At 34.5% G+C, this 18,795-nt stretch overlaps 1 protein-coding gene across 12 annotated transcripts in view; it reads right to left on the bottom strand.

Moving 5' to 3' along the window:
* Positions 1-18,795, bottom strand: part of YAP1 (Yes1 associated transcriptional regulator) — a 143,406-nt gene that overhangs the window by 32,171 nt on the left and 92,440 nt on the right. For 4 of the 12 annotated variants that reach the window (XM_031961059.1, XM_031961063.1, XM_031961065.1 and 1 more), the window contains exon 4: positions 13,658-13,777. The exons of 4 other annotated variants lie outside the window; for them this stretch is intronic. In XM_031961059.1, the coding sequence (XP_031816919.1) occupies positions 13,658-13,777 (120 nt within the window). The remainder of the gene's footprint in view (positions 1-13,657; positions 13,778-18,795) is intronic. 4 more of the 12 variants (XM_031961060.1, XM_031961064.1, XM_003764276.4 and 1 more) reach the window with 1 other exon arrangement.

The raw sequence follows: 18,795 nt of genomic DNA, 5'->3' as shown, positions 1-18,795 counted from the left end.
ACATAACACTGTTTCTACCAGGTCTCACAGGATACAAAGCTAAAACGAAAATTATTACTTTTTTTGGTCTCAAATTTGCTTAAACTTCAGTCACTGAGATATTTAACTATGCTTTTAATTTGTTTATAATTGTTATAATTGAGTGAAATTTCATTTCACTCCTTTTACTTACAGATAAAGTAGTAAACATATTAAATAAAAATAGATGGCTTTAAAAAAAAATCAGAGCTACTGAATCATCTATAGAGTAATCTGGTATATTAATAACTGAAATGATAATGATGGTAATAATAACAATAACTAAGATTTATAAAGTACTATTATGTGCCAGGCATTGTGCTAAGGATTTTATAATTATCCTTACAATACTTATAATTTATAAAATCATCTAATTTGATCTTTGCAACAATCCTGAGGCCAGTATTGTTATCCCCATTTTGCAGTTGAAAGGAAGGAAGGAAGGAAGGAAGGAAGGAAGTTTATATGACTTGTCCAGTATCAAACAGCTAATAAGTATCTGAGTCTGGATTTGAACTTGGATTTTTCCTGAGTCCAGGCCCAGTGTTCTACCCATTACACTGCCCACCTGCCTCCCTGATGACAGATGAGGAGGAAGATCACTAGCATATGTGGTATTTTAAAATTTACAAAGTGCTTTATATTATTATTTGATTTAATCTTCACAATAACACGAAGAGATAGCTACTACCATCATCCCTCTCTATTTTTCAGATGAGAAAACTGAGAACAAGAGATTGAATGATTTGTCAGGAACACACAGCTAGTAAGTGAGGCAGGATATGAACTGAATCTTCCTGACATCAGGTCCAATACTTTTAATCCATTATCCCACTCATCCTCTAGATCATGCTCTAATGCCCATTGAGTAGCTAAAGAACTTTGGGGGGGTGGAATGGTATGGGCTTACTACAGAGAGTCTGTACAAAGTTAATATTTGAAATCAAGTCTTAAAAATTTCAAATTCAGTTTTCTTTTAACTTCACCTACCTTTCTCTCATAGTACAATCTACCAATCAACAATTCTATATCTTGTAATATAGGCCAATTACAATAACATGCATATCTGAAAACTTTTTGACATTTAAAACAGAATATCTTTCTCAAAAGATAGGAATTATTGCTCACCAGGTGAACATGACAAAGAAAATACATTAGAAGAAGAATAACAATGAATCTTAAAATTTTAATCATAAAATGATAACCAGATTACCTTCTAATCAGTGACATTTCTTTTCCATCAAATTAGAATTCCCAAATCTTTTATGTTAAAAACATCCATCAAGTCGGCAATATTTGAATAGTGTGCAAGCTTTTTATTTCTTAACCTCAACACTTCAAAATTATACCCTCACTTTGTTATTATGGCTTGAATTTTTACTATATGTCATGGGAAATAGAATTTTCTAGCATGAGAAAGATGAACATGAATAAAACGTATTTAAAGTGTCCCTAATATATTGGCCCTCCACCAATGTCAACTGTATTTTATATCCAAAAGTCCCAGATCTGCTTGTACAACTCACAATATTTTTATTGAACTTTTGAATAACTTGTAAATAGTACATCCTGACAACAATCAAAAATTCCGTTTTATTATGTAAGAAAGAAAGTTTGGGTGCTAATGGGTGCCATCTTGAAGCATGGTTTTAAATAATATCTGTATGAATCGTTTGTTTACATTTCCTTTAACAGTTGAGAACAGAACTCGAGAGGGTGCTGAAACTTCTCTTGTTCTTTCTCACACATTATAAGCTAGTACAAAACCATAAATAAAAAATCCACTGGCATTGTAACCATCATGCTTACTTGCTCAATCTACAAAATAAGCATTAAAAAAACCCTCAATACCCAAAATTGGAAGGATGACTATTCTAGCCCATTTCTGGAAGAACCTAGGATCTAAGGTAAGTCAGTCAAGAGAAAACACAACAAAACAATAATGACTACTTGAATGCCCAGATTTGGTTTCAGTTTTAGATTAAGCATCAGATGGATAAAGTGTCTTCTGCTTTTTCCTATCCAAATTACTGAATGACAGTTTATAAAGATATTAATGATAAATACCAACTATTTACAGCCATCCAGAATCCTACTTCCTCTATTATCAACTAAACCAATGAAACCCTGGTGAAGCCTAATTGTTGCTGAAATAATTTCAAATAATATAAAGTGGATAAACAGAACATTTTCTTCTTATCACCTCATTAAGCACTTTGGGTCAGAACACAGGGGTTGCTAAATGAGGTGAGGAGGAGAACATGTTTTAGCCAATTATCAGTTCCTTTTCCCCAAAGAGGGAATGATTGTTCCTCCTGAAAAAAACAGCTATTAAAATACACTTTAGGAAGTTCAGGTAAAGGAGCTAATTGTTCCTTCAAGGCAAGATTAATTTTAAAAAGATATTGATTATAGTGAATCTACAATAAATTAAGCGGATTAAATAGTAACTCTGGAAAACAGTCTTTTGTGATTATTACTTCTTGCAAAATTCCTGAATATCTGTATCACCTACAACTTGCTGAGAGTTCTCATTCTCCTCCTAGGGTGGGATGACAGAAAGTAAGTATATTTCTGATTGCATCTGATTAGAGCTAAAGAGATCTTAGAAGCAATTGAGTCCAATCCTATCATTTTGAAGAGTAAAAAACAGGGTAGGAAAATTAAATTAACTTGCCTAAGGAAATCTAAAGAGTTAGAATCTAAATCTTCTTGATCCAGTTCAGTACTCTAACCACTACACACTATGCTGTCTTCATAAAAAAATAAACATTTACTGAACAGCCCCTCTTTAAGAGTTAGCAAGCACTGGTGGTTAAAGAATATTTGATTAATATTATTACTGAAATAAGGTTTGCCTTGGGAGACTTTACGATATTCACTAAGCCTTTATTTATTTTTTCAAAGAATTTGCTATAAAACTTCCTTTTATCTTGTGATAAAAACTCTTCTATATAGTCATTTATAATAGCAAATATAAAGTGAGTTCCCATTTGAAACCTAGAAAAATGCTTTTAATCAGCATTTTTGTTTACAAAAACATATGCTAAATAAATCTTCAAATTACCGTGTCAGATGGCCAGGAAAAAGAACAAAAGTAAATAAAAAAATCCATTCATAGAATTTAAAGTTAAATCTTTAAAGAGGGCATGAAGGATTTATTTTGCCTATTTAGGAAAGCCCTATAGTTATTGCTTTTCCATTATATAAGGAGTACTGAAGCAGTAAAAAGACACCACAAAAGGGAAATATTTTGTGTATTTTTTCCAGCAATTTTTCAAAGATATATTTGTATGAATACCAAAAGATAGTATGATTTCAGTGGTGTTGGCACTTTCCCTACTGGCACGGAGTACACCCAATCTGTGCCTAAATAGGTAATCTTTGGGAGAGTCTATGGTTGAATAAATATATGACGTGCTGGCCAACATAATAGTTAGGTAAGCTGGCTCCTCAGGTGACAAGGAATACAGTAGTCATCATAACCACATTCAGGTTTTCCGGTTTGATTGGGTACGCCACATCTTACAGAGAGCTTTGGAGAATCCAGTATCAGGTCCAAGTCACCTTGAGGCAATAGAATAGAATCTCAATGGAAAATTTTAATATACTTATGTCAAGTGGGCAACAATTTAAAAGTGTGCCCAAAGAAAATGAATGACATTTTCCAAATAAATCAAAGGTAGTCTGTGCTTGCTATCCTCCAGCCCTCCCACCCCATCCACCACCATTTATTCAGTTCTTTCAGTCACATTTGGGATTTTATTGGCAAAGATACCCAAGTGATTTGTCCTTTCTTTTTCTAGCTCATTTCAGAGTTAAAGAAACCGAGGCAAATAGGGCTAAACGACTTTTACCCAGGGTCACACAGTTAAGTGTCTTGAGCCTAGTTTTGAACTCATAAAGATTCTTGATTTCAGGCCTGGCAACTCTATCCATTGTACTACCTAATTCTTCTCTTATGACCCCATAGTTAATAGGTTAAACAAGTTAGTAATTAATTAAAAGTCTTGCCTGGGTAATTTTTTTAAAGCATTTTTTCTTTCAAAAGTTATATGAGTATTTAAAAATAACTCGGCTGTAAATGATATTAAGATTCTATTCCTCACAATTTATTCTATTTGGAGATATACTCTTAAAAGTGATTTTATGATTACCTAGCACGCTTTTATTCACCTTGGATGAATAGGAGAGCAGCTATTTCCAAGTTGTAAACTATTTGTCAATTCTATTCTAGCAAATGGAGTTTTGGAAATAAACTCCTGAATTGAAATCCCTCTTGATTTAACTAAAGTCTATTCTTTTGTTCTGACAGGAAGTAATATGATTTTGAATAATTAATTTATTCCCAAATAATGCTATTCTATTCCATAAATTGAATGATCACTCCCCCAACTCCCTTAAAGTGTGACATTGGCATAGTCAGTAACAACAATTTAATCTATAATGCATAAATCCTCACTAAGATTAATCTTTAACAGTGCCCTCAACTTTAAAATTATATGACCATTATGCCATAAATGGTTATGAATTAAAACTTTCTGTCTGGTAAATTTATAAGGCACATTTCAGTTTTTCATTCGTTTTTGTTCTTAAAGAAGCAACACATACAACTCAAAACCCCTATGAAGAGAAAGAGTAGGGACACTTCAACTCTACTAAAATTTAACATATTTTAAAACTTATTATGATGACATAAATTCCTGGGATTCTAAAGCCAAATGTTTCTTTTGATAATTAATTTATCTGTCTATGCTTATCATATGATAAATTATCTTTAGATTATTAGCCCAATGATTTCCTCATTGCCTTTTCAATAGCAATTCCCAGTGGTAGGAAGAAAAGCTAAACTAAAAGAGTGACCAAAAAAAAAATGACTGGGAAACCTGCATTCATTCAAAATAAAAGGCCCATTTAATTTTCAGTGTAAACTGACTTCTTTTGGCATTTTTTCACATACTTGAGCTTAATATACACCTCCAGTGAGGTTTAATGCTGAATACTTAATTTTATATATATTTATAAAATTTATAAATTATAATATATATATATATATATATATAAAAATATAAAAGCAAAGCCTAATACTTAACATCAGCCCTTGTAATTTCTAGATAGGTCTTCTGCCTTTATCAGTTAAGCAAAACATGCATCTTCCATGTGACAACCCTTTACATACTTGAAGAAAGTTATTGTGACCCATCTGCCTTTCATTTTCCAGATTAATCATACCTATTTCTCCTATTACATGCATGAACTGAGGACCTTCATGACACTGGTTGTCCCCCTGGAACTCTAGCTTACCAGTGTTCTTCCTAAAATGCAGCACCCAGATCTGACCACAAAATTCCAGATGGGCCATAATTGGGGCGGAATATGGGGGGCTGAGATCTCTCTAATCTGGGAACCATGCTTCTCTTAAGGCAGCCTAAGATGGCTCTAGCTTTTCACTACTGGCTCATCTTGAGAATCTGGACCCCCTTAAGATCTTCTCCAAACAAATGCATACCTCTTTTATCATACATATGTACATACATACATTTTAAAAACTTGAATGTAAGACTATATACATTTATCCCTAACAGATTTCACCTTAATGTTATTAACCCATGTTTACATAATACTTTAAAACTTGGATTGCCCCCGACATACATTACTACCATGGAATGAAATAATTATTAGAGCAAGTAGTGGCTCAGAGATCTAACAGAATCGCTTCATGTTACAGATAGGGAAACAAGAGGCCAGAGTTGGAGGAAGAACTCCAAACCATATCCTCTGCCTCTAGTGTCATTGATTTTTCCATCTTATCAGCTACGTCTCATTTGAATCCTGTGAAATGGGTACTATTATTACCCTCCAGACAAGGAAACTGAAGTTTAAGGAGTTAAATGACTTGTCTGGGTCAGTAAGATAGTCAAGTGTCAGCAGAAGATTTTCTTGCTTCCAAGTACAGAATTTTCAGTTGATCTCATATTCTAACTTTTAAAGATATTTTTAAATCCTGATTTTGTCATCCAAGAGGTTAGCTGCTAAAGGAAGCAGGTGGTACTGCTCTAGATTCAGAAGTTCATTTGTTGTTCAGTCAAGGCTTTTCTTGTGAAAGATGCTGGAGAGAATTGTCATTCCCTTCTCTAGCTCATTTTGCAGAGGAGAAAACTGAGGCAAATAGTGTTAAATAACATGCAGGGTCACACAACAAGCAAGTATCTGAGGTCAGAATTGAACTCACAAAGAAGGCTCTTCTAGGCTCCAGGTCCAGTACTGTATTCACAAGGCTACCTACCCAAATCAAATTCCACTTCATTTTCTTCCATTTGCCTGACTTCGGGCAAATCCCTTAAATTCAAACAATTCAATACAATTTAAAAAAATGTTTTAAACACCTATTATGTGCAGAGTACTGTGTTAGATACTAGACTTTTATTAAGTTTAAATATATTAATAAAGATAAGACTATTAAGAAAAGGAAAGATAACAGATCCCACTGTATTCCAAAATAGTAAAACTCTATCTTGACCATGATATTCATTACTGAGTACTCCATGATCTACAGACTAGCATACAGACAATACAATACATACACACATACAATATGTACCAATGGGGTGAAAAGTCTAGAAACTGTGCCTTAAGAAGAATAAATAAAATTGCAGTGGATGATCACAGAATTAAATTCAACACTTAAAAACCTACTTTTTGAGGGGCAAATAGTTGTGGCTTTTTTTGGGGGGGAGGGGAAGGGATGATAGTTGTCTTTAAGTAATAATTTGGAAACATATCAAACTCAAAGATTGTAAAGTATCAGAAGTCAAAATTTGGATTAATAAATGGAAATTACTGGAATGCAATTTTCAGCTCAACATAAATAAAAAAATTGTAATGATCAGAGTTCTTTCAAAATTGACTAAATTGTTTTGTGATGTTAACAAGCTTCTTTTAGTGAAAGCATTTAAACCTGATAACTGAATACTTATTAGACAATTCTGCAGGAAGTAGAAGATAGATTAGCTACTGGAAACACAATTGTCTGATGACTGGGGAATAATGCAGTATCAGTATGACATAAGGAATGATGAATGAATTATTTCTATTGCTTAAATGACAGAAAATGAGAACAGGAGTTTTTACACACACACACACACACACACACACACACACACACACACACACACACACCACCAAACTCTCATCAATCACAACAGGTCAGAGTCAATATTATAGTGTTAAAGTTAAAGGATATATCCCTTCATTCAATAATAGTTAGCTTTTTTCATAGAATATATTCTGTATGTGGTTTTCTTGGATTTTTTTTGGGAAATTGCTATTACATGGAAAGAAAATGTATTCACATTTATCTTTGAAAATGAAAACATTAAAAAAAAAATTGAACTTGGAAAGTGCATCATAAGACTGACTCTTGTTTCTTTGAGTGACTTCCTCAAGGTTGGTCATGGAAGAAAATACAGATTATCCACTGAGCCCCTTTCCCCATTGTAACTGACAAGTATCTAAAAGAAAACTATGGAGATTTAGAAGGGAGAGAATCACCCTTCAAATAAATATACATCTTTTAAAAAAAGGATGTGCTTTTGTTCAGATACAGTTTGGACTAAACAGTCTCTGAAGTTCAGCTCTGAGACATGGCAATTTGCAATCTGAGTAAATAAATCAAGGTTGTTTTTCCCTTATATGATAAAATAAATCTGTGTGAGACCATGTTTTGATGCTTAAGTCTTTATTCATTTTCTTTAATTAGTTATGGCTACTACAATGCTTATTGCTTCTTAAATTTCTAGAGCCACCTAATTTTCAGACAACTGCTACCTTTTTCTTTCTTCCTTCACTTAAAGTAATTACTGATATATAAACAAACATCAGATGCCTTGGGAAGCTAATCCTTATATCACATTCTATCCTGTTATCTCAAGGCAAGGGGGTGAGGAGGATATGATGAAAGAAGGAGAGGGCTTTGTGATTTTCTGAGCAGGGTTCCAAAGGGTAGAATTTATAGCAATCTACCTGGTAGTGCCATGACAGCACTGCCTGCCAGGCTTTGTATGAATGTCTTGCCTAGCTTTACAGCCATGACCAAAGGAAGCAATGATGCACAAAATGATTATGGCCTGAAGGCACAAGCAACAAATTAAATGTAGCAATTAAATCTTGCCAAACTTCTGGTCCTCTTCTTAGAAACAGGATAAAGATTTCTATGATAGAAGGTTACTAATGAAAATGTGGGTGGTTTTAAGTCACTAAGAGAAACAGGCAGAAAAAAAACCAACTTTTGTCTGATAATCTTTGCAAATAATCTCTACGCAGGGAAAGTTCACAGAATTTTAAAGCAGAAAGGGACTGTGTTCAACTCTCTCTTCTGAGCAAGGGGAAGTGAATTATCCCAAGGTCAACAGATTTTTCTACTCCAATCCCATCAAAAATTTCATATCACACATCATTCAGTAGTTTTCTTCCCTTCATTCTTCTTTGTCCCAAACTCATAGTTAATAGTTTCATAGACATTAACTCAATGGACGCTCAAAACAACTCCAGATGATCATCTGAAATCTTATTACCATGCTGCTAACTCAGCCTTGGACACTCAACACATTCCTGCCTCCCTCAGTCTGGCACATATTAGGGGTTTGTATTATATTGTATTATCAGATAGATAAAACAGATTCCAATCCAGGTCTTCTGAATCTTAAATCCAATCCTATTTTCATTATGTCGCGCTGCCACCCATAAAGTACATCACATATCACAAATTCTTTTCCTTTTTTTTGGAGGGAATCTTAGTTATTACCAAGATGTGATTCGTCAAACCAGGAATTAAAATATGTAATTGCTAAGTGGTGGAACTAATCATCTCTCTAGTCATTACAAGACAGTTGAGTTTTCATTATTAAAGGTTTTTAAAGTGTTGGGTTTCTTTTTTAAAGCTACATATTGCTTTTTATGTAAAAATTTCTGGCAATTTACTTAAGTATTTTCAGGTTCTGGTTTGTTTCCTACTCCCATAAATTCCATTAAAGAATTTACATTTTCTAGTCTTGAGTCTCTTGGTGTTTTAACAATATGGTAAATTAAGCAAAATTTCAGGTACCAATCGGTTATTTGGAGCACTTTTATTAAAATAAAAAATATTGCTTCTATTTGGTATCATGTCAAATGATATTTATTTGAGAAGCAACATAACTATTTTATTACTCATAGAAAAGACTTTTGATAAAGGAAAAGTTGAAAAAAAAAAAGCTATAGTCTTTAGTATTAACACTGAACCATTTCTTTTTAAAGAAATATTTGGAGGACTTGAGGGGACATTGATATTAATTTTTATTAATGAATAATTTAAACTTTCCTTTTCTGTGGTTAAAGAACCAGTTCCTACATTTACAGAGCACACTCTTCCCCCAAACCCAGATGGTAATGTTCATTAACTCCTTAGGAATTAGATCCTAGCCCAAGTCTCTTGAAAATAACAGTTCAAAACAACTTTAACAGGCATGAGGTTCTTTCCTCCCTTGAAGCTGTGGCTCCTGTGTATTATTTTGTTTAACACAAATGTACTTATTTTTACCTTCTTGATGTACACATCACTTTCAGAAGCAGACATCACTAACATTAACACTAACAATATTAATTCATCCCTTTACATTAAGAAACTGGAACAATAACTTTTCATATATGAACCATTCATTAATTATCAGTATTTTGGCACAGGTCTTTAGACCATTCAGAAAAAAACCATTTTCTTTTACTGGAGAATTGCTCAAACACATGGTAAGAGTTTAAAAAAATAATAAACCAAAATCTTCAAATTGCATAAGAAAATGTCTATCTAGATTTGGGGTTATCTTGATAATGCAAAAGTCATTACAGAAAAGAATCATCTTGGAATTGATAACATAGTTTTGATATTTTGCACTATTCTCACAGTTCATCACATAGTTTTATCTCCTAAAAAAAAAAAAAAGTTGCACTAGCAACACCCTGGATTCACAACAGTGTTTAGAGTGTTGCAAAATTCCCAATAAATTCTTTCAAGAGAACCATGGGATGATTAGCACTTTTAGGCAAAGCATGTCTCATATAGAAATAAAACAAATAATAGGTACTACAACTATATTGATATAATATACACTTATTTGGATTTTTTTTTTTAAAATAGGAATTTTTAAAAAAGTGATCCATCAATGAAGAGAAAGGTGAGCTTTTGGCTCAACCTTTGCCGAAATCTGCTGATAGGTATACTTAACAATTTATGCTAAGAAAGTGTCTAAAATGTCCATTATCTTTTGAGACACAGGAATCTTACTTCAGATACCATCAGAAGGTCCCCTGTACACTAAAATATTCACAGTAAGTACTTTTTATAGTAGCAAAAAATAAAATAAAATAAATCTGAAAAAAAAGAATTGCTTATTGGTTGGAGAATAGCTTTAAAAAATGTTTTATATGAATGCAATAGAAATCATATGGTATGAAAAATCAGAAAAGCATAAAAAAGATATATGAACTGATATGGAATATAATAAACAGAAGAATCAGGAAACAATATACACTAAAACTACAATATTAACCCCCCCCCCAAAAAAAGAATCTTAATATAAACATGTTGAAACAATCTTATCCTTAAAGAGAAAAACTCTGAAGAGGTAGAAGACTAATAGATATGAAACACAGCATCTATCAGTGGATAGAGATTTGGGTCTGGAATCACAAAATCCTGAATTCAAATCTACCCTCACTTAGTAGCTATGTGATTCTAGGCAAGTCACTTAAGTGTTGTTTGCTTCTGTTATCTCAACTGTAAAATGGGGGATGTTAATAGCACCTTACTAGTAGGGTTGTTGTGAAATTATATATAAAAGATGTTTAGCAAAGTGCTTGATAGATAGTAAATACTACATAAATGCTTATTCCTTTCTCCTCTTCCTGGTCAAGACTTGATTGGTTAATGTGTTTTACTGAAACTAATTTTTTAAAAATTCATTGTTGCAAAGGATGGCTGTCTGGGTTGGTTGGTGAGGGGAGATTATGAAGATGTTTAAAAAATGAGAATTAATAATTTCTTTAAAATGAAACTTATAGGGACAACTTACATGTTTCATTAAAACTTTGAAATCACAGTAAATGACTCTTTGAATGCTCTACAACAGAGAATTACAAATAATAGAAATAGAAAAAGGAGATGGGCAACAAATGAGAAGTCCACATACAGCAAAACAGAGCAACATCTATACATATGCTCTGTTTCAAACTCCAAAGTTACAGGTCTACTTTATTCAAATCACAGACAATAAACAATAACTATTTTAACATAGATGTTTTGGAAAAATAGGTATAGTTATCTCACTAACACTGTAAGCACAAATGTACCACTTATCACGTTGGAGTGACTCAAAAGGTCAAAAAAAGAGTGGGCCAGAAGGAAGGGAAAGGAACTCTTTATATTTCCTTGGCAGAAATAATAAAATGTAACCCACGATACAATATGTACAATTCCAGATTTCAAGGAAAACTCCTTCAAATTCAACAGCAGCTAGCAGCTTGTCTCTATTTGCCGTCACTCTAGATCAGAGAAACCCACAGGCTTTTTTTTTCTATTTTACCCCTCCCTCCCCACCCCCTCCAGTTACACTTGAGCTCTCTGACTGAAAAGGTCTGGAACAGATTAAAAGTCGGGCCACAAAATAAAAAGCCTTGGCATGTTGTCAAGCCTGTCTGGGATGTGTATCCCATACACAGTGGGCCCAAAAAGGGAAACTGAAGACAGTTGAGAACTTCGTGAAGCTGAATCTCAGGACATTTCTAGTTGTGAGGTTCGGTTTTTGTTGACTGGGGATGAGGAACTTATGTGATAAAGGACAAGAGAGGCAGAGAGATCATTTATTTTTTAGAAGGAAAGGCCATGTTAATTGTTAATGGAACTTTACAATAATCACAGCAAGCTATTTCATCCCACTCCCGTAGTTGAAATCATTGCTCAAAAATGAATTGTTTTGTTCTAATTCATGACCTTTGCTGCTTAGCTAAGATTTTATTCTCACTCTACTTCACAAATGCTTAAATTGAAAAAATGTAACATGACTGGTTTTGTTGTTGTTTTAAGACATGGAAAAGCTGAGTCTATTTTTTTTTTCCCTAGGATGATTTAGAGAAACAGGGCTGATATCTCTCTCTAGTCACTACATTTATTACCTCTCATAGTTTCTTGGTTTCCTGTTTCAACCACAAGGCCTTATTCATATAATAAACAGAAATCAAAGTTAGAAAGTACTTACTGCATTACCTCTACAATATACAAACAGGTCTGCAGCTCAAAAGACTAGTATTTAAGCTAAACTATATATCTGTCAAAGCTGATGGCCTTGGAGTGTGCTCCACCTTTGCCGTGACTTGAATAGTGGGTTCAACCTGTCTACCAGACTGGTCAGTCAATTGAGCCTCCTCTCTGTTTCACTTAAGGATAATCGCTCTCCTTCCCCTTTTGGTAAAAGGTACCCACACAGTCACATGAGATTAGTAATGCTTTGGATAGCCTAGTTATTTTAACTAAGCAGACCTAAGTTTTTCCAGGGCTGTATTTAGATGGCATTCACAGAGTTAATGCCTCTTTCTCATAAGGGCCCTGCCAGTTGTTGTTAGGTCAACCCCTGTAAAGCTTCAAAGATTTTTTATCCCCTTAGCCTGACCTACTCAGTGATCTGCACACTGTTTTCATTTAGCTGCACTGAGTCCAAGACTAAAGCTTCAAAACCACAATGATCTGCTCCTTTTTATATTCATTTTTCCATAGCTCTGGAAAAATACCTCAGAAATCCAACTAAAGAGACTGAAAACAGTGAATTATCAGAATAATAAACTAAGAACAAACTCGTACACCATTATCAAAACATACACACTTGGGGGATGGAAAGTTGATTTGAGGTAGGAAGAGGATGTGGTAATTAAGAAAATTAATTTATTTTGTTGTGGTTGGGGAAGAACCAAGGGAGGAGGAGGAGGGAGGAAGGGAGGGAAAAAGACAGGGTGCGGAGGAATGGGGAGAAAGAGGAGGGAAAGGGGAAGAGGAGAAAAGAGAAAGGGAGAGAGGGAAAGAAAAGAGGGAGAGATGAAAGATTGTTTGTGAAGTCACATTATACTCATTAACCCACTTCCAAGATGATGGCTGATATTTCATTTAAAGCACAGGGTTGAGCTGACATGAGTTGGAAGCCATGTCAGTAGAAATGAGGCATAAGAATATGCTGATTACATCACAGAAGAGAGCTGAAATTATGAGCTGGTACGCAGGTTTCAAATGCTGCTCGACAGCAGGATTATTATTATTATAATTTGAAAAGACCTTTAAGTAAGGTCATTGTGTCTCACAAAGATTTGTGATGAGCAGTGACTTGGGTCGGTTAACCCAGGATGCCTGGCCAACTAAAAGGTTTGGTTAAATAACTAACCTGGAACTCCAAGATTCCAAAATTTAAAACGACAAAAATGTGGGAAAAAAATAGTACTTAAAAAAGTAGGGTGGGTTCTGCAGATTTTTCTAATGCTATTAATTTTTAATGTCATTTACATTTAAACACATGCACACAGAGAAAGAGTAACAAGAAATATTCTAAAACATTTGTCTGAGATGAACCTTTACCAAAACGAGGGTCAAGCCTTGGGTCTAGCCAAGAGGTGGTCTTGTTCTTATGGTTTATGTAGTAAATTTCTCCATCCTGGGTCATGGCTTGTTCCCATCCATCAGGAAGGGGCCCTGCAATATAGAAGGAATTCATTGTTGGCTCTTTATTTGCTGCAGCTGAAAAATTGTTCTATTAAAAAAAAAAACTTCACATATAAAACAATTCATGAAACTAAGTTGAGTCTATGTATGCTGAGAGAAAAGTCGTGATGACCCTACTACTCATCCATTACATCAAGCAAACAAAATAAGAATTTATGCCTTTCCTAATGATTAATTTTGTTTTAAAAACCATATTTTGTAATGTGCTTTTTTATCCTTTATTATATTTAACAACTTTTCTAATTTCAAAATCCCTTTTGATATACTGAAATACATCTTTATTGTTATAATCTAAAATGATGCTGATGATAAATTAGGTTTATCAGAATGAACAAAAATGAGAGCCACACAATTTTCTCTTCCTTTAGTGAATAACTTAAATATTGCTACCACTCAAGCATCCTATACAAATAGGGAGGCTCCTAAGATTAAGGGAACTAAGGATATGAACCTTAAATGTACTGAAGTTTACTCACTCTCTCCCTTTCCCGCAGAAGATACATGTAGAAAGTGTTATCCCACTATCCCAGTCATAACATAGTGGGAAGGCCTGAAGATTTGGAGTCAAAAGACCTAGATTTATATCCCAGTTCTGGCACTCAATGGCTATTACTCTGAGCAAATCACGAAACCTTTCTGAGCCCCAGTTTTCTCTCTATAAAAAGTGAATAATAATTCATATACTGCAGTGTTTTGTGAGGGGGAAAAATACTGTTACACATGAAACATAGCCAAATCACCTAAATTTTCTATACTTTCTAAATATGAGCAATTTAACATAGTATCATGGAACGAACGCTGCATCGAAAGTCAGGAGAGAGTAAAAGCTTATCTCTAACAATTACAAAAGAGTGAACTAGTGTAACTTTTGTGATGTCAGTTTTCACATGTATAAAATGGGGTAATATTGGGTATAATATAATTTGGGTAGAGTGTTTATAGTACCTACCTCACAGGACTGCTTTGAGAATCAAATGAAATTTTACACACACACACACACACACACACACATATACACACATACTTTGAAAAACTTAAAGGGCTAAACAGCAAGTTAAGTCTTATTATAATGAAGTGAATTTGGTCTGTATGGAAAAATTACAATGGTCAATGGAAGGCAAACAACAGCCTGAATGAAAATACCCTATACTGCTTTCCAAGTAGTCAGTATAATATAGTCAAAAAAGAATAAAGTCCTTCTTTTTGGAAAGTTCTGTAGGACCTAGTTTCTTACTTAAGACACTGGTGGAAAAGAAAAGCCCCAGAAAAAAGGGTGCAGTATATTGGATCTCATGTCAAATTTTGTGTCTACCCAAATTTTTGGATGGAGGAATCAAAGAATATATTCAAGATGTAGACATAAACTAAAACAAACAAACAAAATGCATCACAAACCAAGTAATTGCTTTGTGGAGAAGCAACATAATGACAGAAAGCTTCAAATGAACAGCAATTAGGGATCAGGAGGGAGCAAAACAAGGGCCATACAACAATGCTGAGGATATAACTGGAATTCCTCTATGGAATGAGGGCATTTTGTTCTTATCTCCCAAATCCTTAAAATCAGAGATAGAGTTTGAGTTTTCAGTGTGATACTTCAAAGCAGTAAAGGAACAATACCCTCCCTTCCTCCAAACCCACCACCATGTCTCTATTGTCATTCCTAGGCACCTTTTTTCTAGAAGTTCTTGTTATATTCTAGTAGTCTGCCTCTTTTCACACGGGCAGATGGTCTTTGAGAGGTTCTCTGGTCTAGAAATTCTATCTATCATCCTGCAGCCAGCCCAGTTCTGGCCCTCTTCTGACTTGCCCCTTGAACCATACACATCAATCACCAGGCTGATAAGCAAAAGCTTTCTCTTTGATCTTCAAGAGAGTTCAATTACCTTTATAAACCCAGGATTACCTCCGGGCTGATTTAGTGCTGGAAGATTTCAGGTGGCTCATCTTAAATGTACCTTGGGTAAAGAACTACTCCAAATTAGACTGACACCTGGTCAGCAAGGCAGATACAAAAAATTATAATCAGAGAACTTAGGGTTGCAAGAGGACACAGGAACCAACTAATCCAACAAGAAGCTGAAGGGATTCCAACTGTACCTGACAAGGGGTCTTCTAACCTCTGCTAGAAGACTCCCATGAAAGAGAACAACTGGTCAACAAACATTTATTAAGCATTTACTATGTACCATGCATGCATTGTACCAAGTGCTAGCGATGCAAATTAAGACAAAATGGTTCTTTCTCTCAAGGAGGTGGGGAGACAATGTGTAAATAACTAGGAACAGATTAGACATACAGGGCAAGTGAAAGATAAGTTAGATTAGACTTTAGCAACTCCTGAAGAGGTTTGGAAAGGCCTTCTTCAGAAGGTGGGATATGGACGCTCAGTCTTGTGGGAAACCTACTCCACTTTCCTGGAGAACTCTGATGATTTAGATGATTTTTTTTTTTTAATCCTTAAGAAATTCTGCCAAAGGAAATCAGGTCAAATGGATTTGCCCATTTGTAACTGTGGTGTTTTACCCAGGCTCCAGATTCCAAATCACTGAACTGGGACTCACCACTGTGTTCAAACGAACCTAAATAGTGCAAATGGAAAACTATGTTTTCCTACAAGTAGGACTCTAGCTCATGTGTCCTACACTTTTATGTCTCTCTTCCTATACCATTCCCCCTCCTTTCCCCCCCACCATCCTAAGTTGAGTTTGGAACTGATCTTGAAATCTCTACTCTTTTTTTCTAATGGAAACATCTGAATCTCAATCTAAACTGGATTCAAAGACAGAGGACTAGGTTCAAATCTCAAATCTGCCACTTAGTCCCTCAGGAGGTTGCTTCATCCCTCTGAACCTGTTTCCTTACCTGTAAAATGAAGGTGACAGTGGTACTCAATATCTAATGTTTACACAGCTCTTTAAGGTTTGTAAAGTGATATCTGAGATATAATACCTCATTTGATTCTCACAATCCTATAAGTAGATGCTACTATTATCATTCCAATTTTACTGAAAGACAATAGAGACGAAATAATTTGCTAAGGTCACAGTAAGTAAGTATCTGAGGCAGGATTTGATCTCTGATTTTCCTGAACCCAAGTGCAGTATATAACCTCTAAGTTTTCTTCCAGTCCTAAAGATGTTATTCTATAATCTACTGCTAGTCCAACTAAAGCTCACACCCTCACTCACTGTTTTATTGAATTTGAAAATATAAAACTATTCTTAGTCCCAGGGGCACAAAAAAAAAGCTGGCTGCTAGGATTTGGCTTTTTGCTGACCCTTGTGATGAACCTTGAAATTGGCTAGTAAGCAACTCTTTATGTACATTTTAGAAATACATTTCATAACCAAAGAAAAAGATAATTTATCTAAATTAGCATCTTCTAAATCTCAATTCAGAATCACAGAATTTCAGGGCTGGAACTTCAGAGGCCATTTAGTTCAAATCATACCCGCAAATATTCCCTTTATCATACATATATAAAGTGATTATGCAGTCTTTGCTTTAAGACCTCCAGTGAGGATGAAACATTACTTCTAGAGGAAGCCTACTCTACTTCTGATCACTCCAACTATAAGGTTTTCCCTTACATTAAGGACTAAATTTGCCTTTTGCACCTATTCCAACAACTTCCACTTATAGCTCTTACATCTACCTGAGCTTTAGACTAAGATCAGTCCTTGTTAGATTTAAAAACAGATATTATGTTTCCCAAGAATCTTTGTCTTTTGTAAGCTCAATATCCCTAATTCCTTTAACTGATCTTCATTTGACATAGATGCTATTAACAAGGATGCTCCCCAGCTTACTTAACTGTTCTTCCCAAGTTATGGTTCCCAAATGAAATACAATTCTTTAGATGCAGTCTGACTAGTGTGTTGTAAAGCAAAACTATCACTTCCTCCTTCCTAGACGTAATCCTGTTCTTAATTTAGCTTTAACTCTAATTAGCTTTCTTGGTTGACAAAGGGCACTGCTGATACATTGAATCTGTAGTCTAGGAAGATGCAAGATCTATTTTAGATTTTAGATAGTTTAGATAGTTTAACTATCTATGTAGTTTTCCCCAATCTTGCATTTGTGTATCTAGCACAAAGGTTCTAGTTTAGAAAGATCACTCTATTCTCCACTTCTCTGAGTTATTCCAGAATAATGTTTGACTATCACACCAGCAAAAAAGGAATTTTAAATAAGCAGAACAGATTGGGGGAGGAGGGGAGAGTTCTACACAGAAAAGTTTAGTTATTTTAATGAGAAGTAAAACAAGCTACAGAAATCTGGTTAAGGGCAGATGACACAATTTAGTATACTATGAATGACATATACCAATGACAGTCAAATTTGGATCATTTAGTTTGGGGAGAACATATGCTGCTCCTGGTTGGTAGATTGATTGCTTGGTTGCTATGGCAGAAGCTCTCTTTTCTTTGCAACATTAAAAATAAAAATAAACAAAATTCTACTCAGGGCATGGTGAGTGACTCATTATTAAAGTGACTCATTATTAATGTCCTGTTCCTGATTAAGGACCTTCTTGAATTAGAGATAACTAACTGAAGACAAACAAAAGTGTATGAAACAAAAAGGTCTAGACCTTCCTAGAACTCTTGGAATCATGCCCAGTTTTTTTACTGTCCAAAAACTTAGGAACAGCAAGTAGGCCAGCAGAAGAAATGAATGGTTTCCAAAAAAACAAAAACAAAAACATATAATTAGTTCACAATGTAGACTAAAGGAATTTACCAGAGAAATGAAAAATTAAGAATTAGTTGAAGTTTGGATTATAGGAAGCTAAAACTCAATCAGCTATCAAATTGTGACAACAAATTCATGATTACAAATTTATTTCTGAATATTTCATTTGCTTAATTATCACTTATCATATATAAGATAAAACAGACTAGCTTGGGGTTTCTAGTTAAGTTCTCTTTAGAGAACTTCTTTATTCACACAGGTTTAACTAGGCAGAATGGTGTAAAGGAAAG

The sequence above is a fragment of the Sarcophilus harrisii genome, chromosome 3, assembly GCF_902635505.1.
Source record: "Sarcophilus harrisii chromosome 3, mSarHar1.11, whole genome shotgun sequence".
NCBI lineage: Eukaryota > Metazoa > Chordata > Mammalia > Dasyuromorphia > Dasyuridae > Sarcophilus > Sarcophilus harrisii.
Note: the sequence above shows the minus strand (reverse complement) of the source record. Positions and strands in the feature narration are given on the sequence as shown.